Source organism: Sarcophilus harrisii, chromosome 4 (assembly GCF_902635505.1).
Source record: "Sarcophilus harrisii chromosome 4, mSarHar1.11, whole genome shotgun sequence".
Lineage (NCBI taxonomy): Eukaryota > Metazoa > Chordata > Mammalia > Dasyuromorphia > Dasyuridae > Sarcophilus > Sarcophilus harrisii.
Window position 1 is genome coordinate 452,589,628 of NC_045429.1, and position 15,746 is coordinate 452,605,373.

Below are 15,746 nucleotides of genomic sequence, written 5' to 3' on the forward strand. Positions count from 1 at the left end.
CCAGATTCATCCACCACAGATATGTTTTTGTGGAGATGGAGGAGATAAAGGAATGGGCCTGGGGAAGGTGAGAATGTGGGTTTTGACTGATTGAGGTCACTTTGACTTCTCAACTTGTTCCTTCTTTGCCAACCTCCTCAAGATACCAAAAGACATGGGTTTGTAGCAGAAGGGATACAGATTTTCTTCAAAGATATTTTTATCATCTGATTGTTTAACACGGGGCAACACCCCAGACACAAGCACCTCTATTAAGATGGAAGAAGTGGTTGCTCCTGTAAGGGTACTGAGGTGTAGATATATAGAGTATACCGAAAGTTTTAGTGACATTTTAAACTTTAGCTAAAACAGAGATACAGAAAGCTAGGGAGACAGAAAGACAGACAGACACAGAGAGACAGACCGAGAGGAAGGGACAAGGGGAAAGAGGGAGAAAGAAAAAGGGAGAGAGAGAAACAGGGAGAGAGAGAAAAGGAGAGAGAAGTTGGTGTGTGTATCAATTAGCTGGGAAAGAGTAGCATAAATTTGAGTTAATTCTGAATTCTAAACAGTGGTACCTGATAATTGTTTGGGGGTTTGGGCCTGTGATTCTTTGCTATAGGTGAACTCCTGAGTCAGGAAACAGCTTCGGTCAATGCAGACCCACACTTTTTCTACAGTTTCTATACTTAAAGTTCCCTGGGGTGTTGAGGAGTTAAGTGACCTCCCAGGGTCGTAGAGTAGAATTATCAAAAACCACAAATTCTGAGGCCAGTTCTTCGCCCACTGGACAGCATTACCTCCCTCCACCAATAACAAGTAGCTAATTCAGTTTGCCCTCCCAACTGGATAGATCCTGAGGAGAAGGAACTTCCTCACTTCCCCTGTAATTATCTGCTCCAAAAACATCCTCCCCATCCTCACATTTATGTATCTTATTTTATCCAAATTATGGAAGCAGCATGGCATAATTAAAAGCACTCTGACTGATCCTATAGTCAAAAAGATCCACTTGAGTCTTACTCCTGACATAATGTCTTTGTGACCCTGAGAAAGTCATTTAACCTGTTAGTATCCCCAGACAATTCTCTAAGGATATTGACTGTAGAATAGGTACAGATCTATATTAGTAAAGGGATTTTCCTCACTTAGGAGTTCCCTAAAACTATGAAATTACAGATCTAGGACCCCCAAACAAGTATTATAGAAAGAAGTATTGGTATTGATATAACTATAAATATTTAGAGTAAATAGATTTAGGTATGGAAGATACAGGTATACATACATACATATATATATATATATATACACACACACACACACACACACACACACAAATATATATATGAATATATATACATCCTTATGTATATATACATTATATGTATATACATACATTATATAATATGTATACATAAGGGTGTGTTGCCTGTCTACTAACAGGCTTTTCAGAAACACATGATGCATTTAAAATTTTAATCATTATTAATATTTCCCTTTATTACTTTGTCTAGAGTCCAGTGGTCCTCAAAGTGTAGTCCAAAGAATTGTTGGAGTCTCTGAAACCCTTTCAGAGGGTCTACAAATTCAAAATTATTTTTGATTTCTAATATAGTAAATAGCTATAAATATAACCCATGTGAACAAAAGCTCTTTGAACAGATCCTCGATAGTTTTTTAACAACATGAAGATACTGAGAACAAAGGTTTGAGAACCACTGGTCTAGACAATCAACAAAACAGTAAACTGAGCCTCATTTTTAGCTTTTGTTGATTTTCTAAGGTATAAAAACCCACAAAAAATTTTGTAATTAGTTCTCAAGAGCCGGTATGAACTGGTTCCAGTACATCCTTGAGTGTAGGGATGGGTACAGATAAAGGTACAGGTATAAAGATCTATGTAGCCGAGTGATTAGTACATACAAATCTATGTGAGGATGGATGTATAGTGAGCATATCATCAGGACCCTCCCCCACCTTGAAGTGTACCAGCTCTGGGAAGAAAAGCTCCTTGAATTACTTATCAAGTACTTTCCCCCAGAGCTCAGCATCATGGTACTCTGCACAAAGCAGGCTCTTGATAAACCCCATTCTGACTTCTCTGGGATACTGGCAAATCTTTGTGGAATAATTGATCCTGATCCTTCCCCCGTGTAGATCATGAGTCCAGCACACCTGTTGCCCAGGCCCAGAAGGAGTCCGACGATGTGCCCAAAGAGGATGAGCAGAGGACTTCCTCCATTTCGGGGGCCGAAGATGAAGGCAACTTGAACAAAAGGCGTCAATCCAAAAATGTGTCTTTCTCTCCCGATAGCCCCTTGTCTTCTCTTCAGGGTAAAAGTGAGTATGTGGTGGCAGTTGTTAAATTTACAAGCTGGTTCTGGATCCCTTTGGAGCCTTTAGGAAGACTGACTGGAAGATTGGAGGAAAGCCTCAGGGAGCAGATAGGAAGAGGACCCTGCCTCATATTTGCAGCTGACTGGATCTCTTGTGGTTTGTTATCGACCTGGGGAGTTATCCAGGGAGCCATTGGGCATTCTGTTTCCAAGTCTTTCCTTTATGCTTAGTGAAGAAAGAGCAGGATCTGAAAGCTTACCTGTAAATAGAAGTGTAAAACACCAGTTAAAGAAAAGAAAGGGGATTCGAGGGTTAAAACATTGACTTTAAAGTCAGGGGACTTGAGTTCAAATCCTGCAGAGACTGCTTACTTACCTGGGGGACCTAGAGAAGTCATCTCACTTCATGGCCTGAATTTCCCCATTTCAAGTCCTCTCAGGTCCCTTCAAGTCTGAATCAGTGATCCCTTCCCCTTAGGTACAACTTGCAGTGGAATCAAAGGGGGTGGTTTGGTTTTTTTTTAAGAATCATAGATTTAAACTTTATCTTTTCAGCATTTTTTCCAATTACACATAAAGATAGTTTTTGACATGCATTTTCGTAAGATTTTGAGTTCCAAATTTTTGTTCTTCCATGTTTTCCCTCCCTGAGACCACAAGGAACTGATATAGGTTACGCAGGTACAATCATATTAAATATATTTCCATATTAGTCATGTTGTGAAAGAAGAATGAGAACAAAAGGGGAAAATAATGAAAAGCAAAAAAAAAACAACAAAAAAGTGAAACTAGTATGGTTTGATCTGCATTCAGACTCCATAGCTCTTTTTTCCCCCTGAGGCAATTGGGATTAAGTGACTTGCCCAGGGTCATACAGATAGGAAGTGTTAAACCCCATAGTTCTTTTTCTGAATGTGGTGACATTTTCTATCAGGAATTATTTGGAATTGTCTTAGATCCCTATGTTGCTGAGAACAATGAAGTCTGTCTTAGTTGATCATCACAAATCTTGCTGTTACTGTGTACACTGTATTCCTGGTTCTACTTGTTTCACTCAGCATCAGTTCACATAAATCTTTCCAGCCCTTTCTAAAATCATCTTGTTCATTTTTTAATGAACAATAATAATCCATAATTTCAGATAGCATAATTTATCCGGTTATTCCCCAGTTGATGGGCATCTACTCATTTTCCAGTTCTTTGCCACCAAATAAGAGCTGCTACAATCATTTTTGCACATTTAGGTCTTTTTTCCTCCTTTATTATTTCCTTGGGATACAGACCCAGTAATAGCACTTCTGGATCAAAGGGTAGCCCAGTTTTGTAGCCCTTTGGTCATAGTTCCAAATTGCTCTCCAAAATGGTTGAATCATTTCACAACTCCACCAACAATGCAATAGTGTCTCAGTTCTCCCACATCTCCAAGGGGACACTTTTTAATATTATTCTTTGTAAATGTCCATGCGAAGAAGAATTATAATAGTCTTTCAAGATGAACACACTGGACACCATCTCAAGGAGGATGGCCAAGATGACAAGAGCCACATGAAGTCACATGAAGGGCCAATGAAGGAACTGGAAGTATTTAGCCAAGAGGAAGGAAGACTCGTGGAAGACAATTTATCTGTATTTAAATGTTGTTAGGTTAAGAAGGATCAGACCTCATCCAGAGGGCAGTAATGGGTGGAATTTACAAAGGCAGATTGGGGTTTGAGATCCGAGAAAAGCTTTCTAAGACATGGAACTATCCAAAGTTCTAAGGTAAGTCTGTGTGTAGAGAAGAGGTCTCACCAATTTTGGGAGAAGGTCAGAGGATTGTAGCTGGTCTCAGCACCATGGAGAGAGAGAATCATTTTAAAGCACTGAGCATAATGCCTGACACATAACTACATAAGGATGCAAACAATATTATTATTATTGCTCTTATAATTATCATTCTACACCTGCCTTTGCTCTATATAAACTCTATAATTTTGGGCTAATCATGTAGCTTCTCATTGCTTTTGGCAGCTCTCCATGATATTATATCACTAACATGAATTGGTGGAGGGAGTTTCCTCTTTGGGGAGTTCCTTAGAACAACGAAATCACAGAGTCGGTCCCTCTCCTTTTTAGTTGTAGAGACTTATGTGAATCTGGTGTCTCCTTGATAGAATTTTTAAGCCTTTTGAGAGCAGGGACTGAGTTATTTTATCTTTGTATCCCCAGCACTCAACACAACAGCTGGAAACAGGTCTTGTAAAAATATTTGTTTCTTGTCTGACTGACTGATTAATAGAATGTAAACTACTTGAGGTCAAAGATTGTTCTATTCTTTATATTTGCATTCCCAATCCCTAGTACTGTGGCTAGCACATAGTAGGCTTTTAACACATACCTGTTAATGGATTAAGAGGAAGAAGGACTTGTAAACAATCTCTAAAGTGTCCATGGAAGAGAAAGAGGGACCCCAAAGAATAGGTAGGGATTGGAGGTAGTCATTAAGCTGGTAGTTTGGGAGCACACCCTTAAAGAGACTGATAAGGGAAGTCTCAAATAGACAAAGTTTGGGGCTTGGGGATCTGTCTCAGTTCCTTTCCTGGCCTGTCTGCTTATTTTACAGCATGCTTACCAGATGGGTGGAAAAAGGATTTATTATAGTGCTGAAAGTTAGCAGCCTGATTACTTCTGCCCCCTGCTTTTTAGCACACCCAGAGAGGGGGGGATGACAACTTCTGGAAGAAATTTCCTGCTAGGTGAGCTGATCCATGATTGGCTATGACTTTCTTGCCTATGGGCAGTGAATTTTTCCGGATCCAAGTCATTGAAGAAACCATGGCTCCAATTGTTCCAGAAACCACAGGGAGCCCCAGCAGTCTGGCATCAGAAGGCCACATCTTGCAGCCTTTGTTTGTGGCTTTGGGTAAGGATCCTTTACTCTGGGGCCAGCTTTTGTGAATGTCTTAATTAAATGGCACCTATTCAACAGAGACCAGAATGATGGTCCTGCCTGGCCCCCCTAGAGGCAGGGCTTATCCCAGCAAGAGCCTGCCATGTTCCAGAAAACGGTTCCAGGCTGGTCCATCTGTTACAACTCTTGCCCTTCCTTATTATCCATGGAAGAAGCCTGTTGTGGAAAAGTGACTAACCTGAATTCTGACTTGTCTGAACTGTACCTTATCAGTGATCAGACTTGAGGCCATAAAACTCTACATCCCTTTAATTTCTTCAATTAATTGTTGTCATATGGATGGATATTCCCATGTATGTCATAAAGGATAATATTCTTGTTTCATCCAGACCTTGACGTCCAAGTTCAGGGAAGTTTTCTGTTAGAGGACAGCTCAAGGATCTCCATTCCTACTTGTCTTAGAGCCAAAAGGCTGGGAGATAACGTGAGATAACTTCCCAACTCCATGCCTTTGCATCCCCACACCTAAAATGTTCCTCTTCTTCCTTCTACTTTGTAGAACTCTAGATAGCTTCGAGATTCAGGTCAACTACTTCTTTCTGCATGAGATCCATCTCAATCTTTAGGATTTCCACTTCCTGCCTAGTTACTTTGTATCTTCTTTGTTTATCTTTTGTATTTAGTTAATTATGTGTCATTTCCCCTGTAAGTTCCTAGTGGGCTGGTAGTATTTTTAAATAAGATTTTATGATACAATTTGTTTTTACATCACATACTTTTTCCAATTTATCTACTCCTGTCCCCTCCCACTGGTCCTCGAAAACTATCCCTTATAAGAAAAAGGGGGAAAGGAGGGGAACAATTTAGCAGAAATAATCCACCGATCCCAAAAAGTCTTATTTGTAATGTATATTTTATTCCCATAATCCCTCACTTCTGCTAAGAAGGAAAGAAGGGGTTGGATTCTCACATTTCTTCTTTGGGGCCATGTTTATGCTTATCATTTTTGTAGCGCTGTCCATTGGTTTTTTGTTTTGTTTTGTTTTTCCTTTTGCATTGCTGTAGCCTTTGAGGATCTTCCTTTGAAGTCTCCCCATGCTTCTCTGTAGTTATCATATCCATTATTCCTTGTAATATTACAACCAGGTGGTCAATGGATAGAGCACCAGGCCTGGAGTCAGGAAGTTGTTATTGTTATTGTTGGGTCATTTCAGTTCCGTCTGATTCTTCATGACTCTATTTGGGGTTTTATTGACAGAAATATCAGCATAATTTGCCATTTCTTTCTCCAGATAATTTTTACAAATGAGGAGTTGAGGCAAACAGGGTTAAGTGACTTGTCCAAAGTCACATAGCTAGTGTCAGGAAGATGTGAGTTCAGATCTAGCCTCAGACACTTACTAGCTGTGTGACCCTGAACAAGTCACTTAAGAATGTTTACTTCAGTTTCCTTTTCCATAAAGTGAGCTAGAGAAATGGTAAACCCTTCCAATATCTTTGCCAAGAAAACCCCAAATGGAGTCATGGAGAGTTGGACATGACTGAAAAACAACTGAATAGCTATAATAATATTCTATTATATTCACAAACTACCACTTGTTCAACCATTTCTCAGTACCTACTTTGTTTCTAATTCTTTGCTACTGTAAAAAGTGCTACCATCAATATTTGGTGTTTGCTTTTTTTTTTGGGGGGGGGGAACATTGACCTTCTTGGAGTATATATCTAGCAATAATGTCTTAAAGTTAAAGGGCATATATATTATATATTTTTTACTCAATTTATTTATATCATTCCAAATTATTCTCAAGATTAGTCAGACCAATTTATAGCTCCGCCAAGAGTGCATTAAAATTTTCATCTTTCCACAACTACTTTAACATGAATTATTTCCATCTTTGAACCAATACCATTTTGTGTTTCTCTTTCTGTGTCCAGAATGTGACAGTGCACATAGTAAAGTAGGTTTTTAATAAATGCTTATTGAACAACTGGTTGATAGTGCAGAGAAACTACATGTAGTTGTAAAATTAAAATCTTTGAGTATTTAAAGGATTTTGATGAGACAATCAGGTAGACAAAGGAAACAAAGCAGAAACAAAAGGAAACGAAGTAATTCCTGCCCTCATGGAGTTTACCTTCTAATGTGGAAAAGTCAACATAGAAGGAGAAATGAGAAAGCTTGAGGAAAGGGAACAAGGCAAAAACTCATTTTTCTGCATCCAGGGTAGTTCAGAAAATGGAGGAAATGTTTTTGGTGGGGAGGAGATGAAGATAATAGTCCTCATAAAGGCAGCATGGTTTGATATGGCCAAGAAATCATCTGAATCAAATCCATGATTCTATTTGTGTGACAATGGGATCATGGGGATATCGGGAGTCAGGAGGGGCTGTTGGTGGTGGAGGATGGAACAGTTGCAGTGAAGGCCATGTCTCGCCACATATTTAAGGAGCCATGTCTGATATACCCCTTGCTTCTCATAGGTTCAAAGACCAATGAGTCCGAGGACAATAAGAGCTCGAGCTCAGTTTCTCAGTCACTTTTCGATGCTGCACCCCAGGTCATCTACCTGAAAGACATCATCTGTTACCTATCACTGTTGGAAAGAGGTCGGACCCAGGACAAGCTGGAGTGTAAGTATTTGTACGCAAGGCAACCAAGTTTCTTCTTTTGTCCTTCATTCTCCCAGCCCACTCCCAGCAGGGGTCAGGAACCCAGAAGCTCTTTGGGTATTTTCCTGGTAGCCTACAAAGGGAAACTGCCTACTTTGTCCTTCTTTATGGATGGATGGGGGCCATGGGGACCCATCCCCCCCTTCACATTCCCTGGTAGCTTCTGATTAGGAGAAGTTACCCAGCCTGCTTTGTGCTTTGTGCCAGTTCTGTTTGTGGTCCCCCGTTCTGCTCTCAAACCTGATCTGAGTGAGGTTTCCTCGAGAAAGTCCATAGCCCTGAGAGTCAGAAGATAGGCTGAGGAAGGACACCTGAAATCTAAGGAAGGAAACTGAATAGCTTGACGCATAGCTTGCTCAGAATGAAAGGAACCTTTAAAAGTTGTCTTGTCTTCCCTGATAAGTTCTAATAGAACTCATATATTGGCCAACCAGGCCAGAAAAAACTCTACAAATTGTTCTCCATTCTAGTATTTCAAACACTCTCTGCTCTCATCACAGTTAGAACAAAGTTCTTTATATCCATCTAAGCCATTTCTTGGGGCCTCTCAGAAAATGATAATAACAGTTTATTTGAAGGCAACTGATTAAACAGTTTTATATATCTATTTATGTGTGTGTGCATATACCTGTATGTATGTGTATATATATATGTATACACATATATACGTGTGTGTGTGTGTGTGTGTGTGTAGTTTTGCAAACTTGAAGGTGTCACTTACAGATTAGTAAGCCAATAGTGATGGATGGTTAATAGTTGCAGTGGAGGGAGAAAGTGACATTTGGAGGCAGGAACTAAAATCCATGGAAGGTAAAAATGGTCTGGGTTTTCATTCTGGATCCTGTTATCCCTGTGGTAGATTTTCTGACTTCCACAAATCCAAAGATAACTCTGAAAATAAAGGAAATCAGAGATTTCACTAAAGATGTTTGCATGAAGAGTAAAGACAAAGAACGTATGTCTCTTTCTTTCTTTCTCTCTTTCTCCTTCCTTCCTTCTGACTCTAGAATGAGTCATGTCTTTCAAATGATCTAGGCATTGTTAAGACCAGATTGTCCAGCTGATTTTTTTTTTTTTTGCTGAGGCAATTGGGGTTAAGTGACTTGTCCAGGGTCACACAGCTAGGAAGTGTTAAGTGTCTGAGGCCAGATTTGAACTCAGGTCCTCCTGACTTCAGGGCTGGTGCTCTGTCCATTGTGCCATCTTGCTGATCCACAGCTAATTTTAAGATCAGGAGGAAAGGCCTCGCCAATGTTAAATCTTGCCAAGAACAATTGTCGAGGGTTTTAGGGATCCAGACAGACTCAAAGGTTTTGAGCCCTGACCCAGTAAGAGACCACTGAGCTGTGAGCAATACCTATGTCCAGGAAGGCTCATCATCAAATGGACTAAGGAGTACCTATAGGTATTGAATTTCACAGCCACAATGAGAAGTAGTAGAGAGGAAATTAAATTTATAGAAAGTTTATTGGGATTCAACCCGTATCCTTCAAAGGGATAAAGCTGAAAGAAGATTATTTCCATTTCCTCCAAGATTAAGAGACAAGTCAATAAGACACAGCTTTAGACTTGTTACGGTATGTTTTATTTGCATCAGGGAAGGCTTTAAGGTAACTAACATAAAACAATAAGAAATCAGTGCCTTTTTCCTGACTTCAAGAAAGATATAGTGAAGCTCCCAATCAGTTGCCCATAACTGCCCATCATCTCTTCCTTTCATCTATTTCCCTAATGCCATTTTCTCCTTCTGTCCTTTGAAGGTTCTCATTGAACTTCCCAATATTCCAGGAACTACGAATATAAAGACAAAAATAAAATCATTCCAGCCTTCAAGCAACTTCCCTTCTATCACTTTTGCCTCAAGGTCTATAAGTTCCCCAAAATGATCAGCTCTTAATGGGATCTAGAGCTGGGGTGTTGTTATTGTTTCTTTCCTTCATTCTTGAAGATGACCTTATCATCAGGAAGGAAAAGCCATGATTTGCAAATAAAAGGGATTTAAGTGACATCTAGATCATGGCCTCATGGCTAACTAGCCACAGATATATTGTGGTAGAATTAGACCCTGGATCCTTGGGTTCCCACCTGTATCTCCTAAGGAAAGCTAAGCACTTTTCAGCATGAGATGCTCAGAGTTTCCCTGGATCCTGCCATATTCCTCGCACCTCATCTCGCATCCTCTCCTGTTTCTTACAGTCATGTTTCGCCTGTATGACACGGATGGCAATGGTTACCTGGATAGTAACGTAAGTCGCTTTCTTTCTAAACATTTCTGCTGTTCTCTGGACATTGGCCTAGCACCTCAAAATTCATTTTAGTGGGGAATGAGAGGGTTCTGGGCAGAGCTACAACCTAATAGCCTCCCAAATTATGTTCTTGAGGGCCTTCATTGAGAATAATATCCAAAACTGTCCCGATGCAACCAGGGTTCCAGGATGCTCTCATCCATTTGATGCTCTACAAATCAATAAGCTTATAGGGGGGGGGGGGCAAGTCAGGGCAGCTTCACGAAAAATCTGAAGCTAAATTGGTGAGAATATTTATTAATCCACTGAAGAAAAGAATACTAGGGAACCTTGACATCTGGTGAGCAAAATAGAATCAGCACGGTGATCCTCCCAGAGTTACTAAAGCATATATCTAGAAATAGGAGTCATAAAACCCCATCTCTGCCATTTTCCAGAAGAGGATGCTCGGAGATTAAATAGCTAATCCAGGGTAATGTAGATAGTAAACAGGCAACCCTAGATTTGAACAAATAAGGAAATAGTCTCATCTTGATATACTTAGAATGAGAAGAGGCAAAAGGAAGGAAGATTGTTCCCTAGGGGGTAAAATGTCAATGTTTCAGGTGTTTGCTGCCACCATGTAAGAATGCATTGATGTGGGGTAGGATGTATGATCAGAGGATCTGGGTTCAAATCTCAGCTCTACCATCTAAAATATGGGTGATTGTGGGCAAGTTAATTAATCTCTCTGGATCTCAGTTTCCTCTTCTCTAAAAATGAAAGGGCTGAACTTTTAGAAGAAGGCCCTTCCAGCCCTGAATCTTTGATCCCATAACTAGATGGTCTGTTTCTAAGGTCACTTCCATCTCTAAGCCTGTGTTCCTAAGAACTTCTTGACACTCAAGTTTAGAGCAAAAATAATGGAAATGGAGAACAGACCAATTCTGGAATTTCCTAATGAAAATTCAACACAGGATCATAGGATCAAGAAGCAAGAAATGATCTCATTAAGTCCAACCCCTACATTTACAGATGAAGTGAAGGCTCCGAGAAGTTAAATGACCCATGGTCAGCCAAATAAGGGTCTTTGGTGGAATTCGTCCCTATATTTTACCAGAGCAAATATACCGCCCACCAAGTGCTCTCTCCTTCCACTCTTTTCTCACTCCGTCTTCCCGGTTCTGTCTTGTTCCTTGTTGTTTCCCCCTAGGAACTGGAGCAAATTCTTAATGAGATGGTGCATGTGGCTGAATATCTGAAATGGGATTGCACAGAGCTTAAACCTGTAAGTGATGGGCCCTGATGACCAGCCTGGATAAATCAAGAATACCCATCCCTGCCTTGGCTGTGGGGCAATGACTTTTTGCAGCCCCCAGAGACTCTAGTTCTGCTCCTTCATAGCCTAGGGTTAGAGTTAATAAAGAAATGAAGACTGGATTGGTGATTTCACTGATAGAGAAAACTCCCAGATGAAAAATGCCCTTCACAAATGTCAATTGGCACCTTCTCTGTGATTTGGCCTGCTTCATCAGGGGTCCTATTCTGTGTCAGTAGGGGAGAAGACTCAGGCTATGAAATAGTCCACTAGCATTTATTAAGCACCTACTATATACCAGACATCATACTAAGTGTTAGGGATAAAAAGAAAGGCTTTAAAAACCCCAGTCTCCATCCTCAAGTAACCCACAAGTTAATAAGGACAACAATAATCTGTAGAAAGAATTGATTGGGAGCAGTCTCAGTATAAGTACTAAGACTCAGAAGTTTTACAGGAGGGGAGACTTACAGGAAGCTGGAGAAATCAGGAAATAGTGATAAGGAAAGAGAGTGTGTTGAGGGACAGTTGGAGAAAATACTCCAAATCCTGAAATGGAGAGTCTTCTGTGCATAATGGCCGAGAGAGCAGTATCACTCAGAAACAGTCCATGGAAATGAGGCAAATGTAAGAAAACTCACGTCCACAAATCACAGAACCACAAATCACTGAAGAGAAAGGGACTAAATAATAATTCCTCGAACCATCAGTTTTAACTCTTTTTCCAGAAATAATTCAGCTAGTCTCTTACTAGCTTCCTTATGTCATGGTCCTTTTCAAGAATGAATAACAAACAACAACACTGGATCACAATCTAAATATCCTCTTCTTAGCTTTTCCATTGGCCTCTCCTTTCAGGGCAGAGGCTGTTTCACTTTTTTCTGCTTTGCCCTGCCCTCCCCAGCACTTGAATCATGGCGATTCCCACAATGGACACTTAAGAGATTTGTGTTGACCTGAACTGAAGTGAACTGAGACCCCAGTTCTCTGGGAGGAATGTTACTGTTAGCAAGGTGAAAGTCAGAAAGATGAAAGCTGAAAGTCAGCAAAAGAAAGATGTCATGCCATTGAGCATGTGTATTCTTGAGAAGGATTAAGTACAAGAGTCATCCAATCATCTAAAGGAGGGAAAATGTGAATATTGGAACATCAGTGATCATAGTTTTCATTTTTCAGTCATGTGTGACTCCTCGTGATTCCATGGAGTTTTTCTTAGCATAGATACTGGAGTGACTCGCCATTTCCTCCTCCAGTTTATTTTACAGATGAGGAAGCTGAGGCAAAAACATTAAATGACATTTCCAGGAGTTCACAGCTAGTGTCTGAAGCCAGATTTGACTTCAGGGAGAAAAGTCTTCCTGACTCCAGGTCCTGTACTCTGTGCAGGGAGAGGAGAGAGTGATCGACCAATAGACTGGGAAGCAAGAATTTTCTTTGTGAGCCTGAGAGAGTTCATTGGAATTAGGTCAGCAGGAGCAGCTCTTATTCTGGTGGATAAAAGAGGGATAAATCAAGACCAATAGGAATCTCTCAAAGTATATGGTAGAGAAAATAGAGAGAAAGGACAGCAAAAAAAAAAAAGAAAGAAAGAAAAAACAAAAAGGCAGCAAAGAAAGGGAGTTGATTCCTACCCATCCAATACTTTCTCCTTTGTTTCTTGGCAGATCTTGAAGAACCTGATGACAGAGATTGATATTAACCATGATGGTATTGTGACCTTAAGAGAGTGGATTCATGGAGGAATGACGACCATTCCAATCCTGGTCCTACTAGGGATGGAAACAGTAAGTAACAAGGCAAGCTGGGGTCCATGAGCTGGGGTTCAGAGAACATTTGTAAATTGACATGAAAATGAAGAAAACATCCGTCTCTGTTTGCAGAGTCACTGAGCCTTAATATGGGAAGTAACCTCCAAGGTCAACTGGGCCAACTTTTATCTGGACAGGAATCTCTCCAATAATCTTCACAAATAGCCAGTGAACTGCCATTGAAAGGCCTCAATCTAGGAGTATCCCAATAGCTACTGAAGCAGTCCATTCCCTTTTCCAATAAGTCTACTATTCAGGAAGTTGTTGCCATTTTTTCCCCCATCATGTCTCCATTTGCCTCTTTGCACCTTCCAACCTGATTCTGTCTTCTGAGTCCAAAAAGAACATTTCTAATCTTCTCCTCCCCCACCCCCATGAAAGTCTTTCAAGTGCTTAGAAACAAGTACCTTGTCTGCCTGGACCTTCTCTTCAACAATACAATCATTCTGAATTCCTTTCTCAGATGATATGAATTAGTTATCTTTGCAAAATGTGTGAAACATTGGAGATTCAGATGCAAAAGGAAAACATTCCCCACCCTCAAGGAGTTTACCTTCTAAAGAGGTTCATGGACCACAAATTCTCTCCTCATCTTGGCCACCCTGTGCTCTGGATAGACTCCGGGACACAGTGTTATAGAACTGGAGCTGGAAGGGACCTTAAAAGTCATTTTATTTTACAAATGAGGAAACTGAGTCTCAGAGGAATTATATAACTTGGTCAAGATCAAATAAATGGTATATAGCAAAGCCAGGTTTCAAATTCCAGATCCTCTGTCTCTCTCATCAGTCAGCGCTCTTTCCCCCGCTTCCTTCGGCTCTTCATGGCTTCCAAAATGTCACTGAATGGAATTGAACTGGAACAATCATTTCTTTATGCCATGATCTGAATTGGAAGCTTAGTCGCCATCTGTCCATATTCATTGTTCAGATTGGCAAGTTGAGGTCAAGGCCTTCAACATGGATGCTACGTCCTGGAGAATCTTGCAACCAAATCTGGTCCTGTGACAAGAGTCCTTGTCTGAGTGACTTGGGGCTGACCGATGCATTAGGCTGCCTTCCTTTGCTTAAGTGAATCTCAGAAGTGTAATATGAAAAGGAAAATTTTATTTCTTTTCTTGGAATCATAAGATGAAAGGAAAATGATCGTTATCTTTCATCTTGTGCTTCTGTAATACCAGAGAAACTGAGGCAAGATAGAGATTAGAGAGTATTTAATATTTTATTTGAAAGGGAGAGATTTACTGGGACCAAATGGATCCATGGTTTGGTCCCAGGGCTGAATGAGACGACAATCCAGCAAACAAGGTGAGTTCTCAATGACATATATACACGTGGCTCAGACACGGGGGGGAGGGGGGGGAAATAGACTGAGGCAGGGGTGGAGTCAGGGTGCTGAGAATGGGAACGGGACTCTGACAGTGTGGAGTGAGCCACCAGAGATGGGGGGAGGCACCCCAGAGATGGGAAGAGGCATCTTGATAAGACAGTATCTGATATTCTGATAGACCAGAGATGGGGAGAGCCATTCTGATCTTCTAAAAATATAAAATCTTTTATCCTTATCAAATATTCTGATGATTAAGAGGGAGGGGTGGTTTTGCAGGATTGAATAGAACAATTAGAAACTGAGGCAGGACAATTTAGGGAAACTGAGTCAGGGATAATTAGAGTCAGCATAATAAGAGAGAACTGTGGCATAATTCCAACCATATAGTTTAATTATTTTACAGGTAAAAAAATTAAATTTTTTTATTTTATTTATTATTTAAATTTTTTTTTATTTTATAGGTTAAATAAATTAAATCTAGTAAAAGGACTTTTTTAAGGTGACACAGATAATAGCTTTTATAGGAGCCTGTATTCTTGCCTCTATAGCTATCATCATCATGTTCTTGAATTAGCTTTTGACCCAAAGGTATCTAAATGTAATTCCCCCCATAACCTGTATTTTCTCTGAGATTTTTTTTTTCAAAATCACAATGGACCAATTTCTCTTTCCTCTATTAACCCTTTGTCACCAGTTACAAATTGTCAGCTGGGGGAATTTGTAGCTCTGACCATCTCAAGATTAGGGAGACACAGGACAGTCTTACAGAAAGTTCCTGACTCACTTACCTCCACAAGTCATCCTCTAAATTTGGAGAACATGGCCATCCAGTTTATTAACAGTGAGAAAATAGAAATACCTATTTATGAAGCTAAACTAAATAAGCTATTCACAGGATCTTTTTAAAGAGGCATCTTTTGGGGAGAAAACATCATTTTTTAGATTAGCAATCCTATTGCTTTACTTTAGGACTTTAAAAAAGCCCTAAGGTAATATGGTATAGTGCAAATAGTAATCATTTGGAGGCAGAGAATCTGGGCTCAATTTTTACTTTTCCTATATTTACACTTTGTGTCTCTTTAGCCAAGTTAATTCTTTTCTCTGGGCTTTACTTTCCTTATCTGTTAAATGAGGCCAGGATGAACTCCAAGGTTCCTTCCTTCTCCAAATCTATGATTCTCTAATCCT

General features: G+C 40.1%; 1 protein-coding gene across 1 annotated transcript in view; it reads left to right on the forward strand.

Annotated features, from left to right (window-relative positions):
* The window catches only part of DGKG (diacylglycerol kinase gamma), a 227,074-nt gene that overhangs the window by 27,465 nt on the left and 183,863 nt on the right, over window positions 1-15,746 (forward strand). Inside the window, exons 6-10 of the mRNA XM_031968754.1 lie at window positions 2,137-2,319; window positions 7,690-7,839; window positions 10,075-10,124; window positions 11,317-11,391; window positions 13,086-13,205. Coding sequence (XP_031824614.1) covers window positions 2,137-2,319; window positions 7,690-7,839; window positions 10,075-10,124; window positions 11,317-11,391; window positions 13,086-13,205 — 578 coding nt within the window. The remainder of the gene's footprint in view (window positions 1-2,136; window positions 2,320-7,689; window positions 7,840-10,074; window positions 10,125-11,316; window positions 11,392-13,085; window positions 13,206-15,746) is intronic.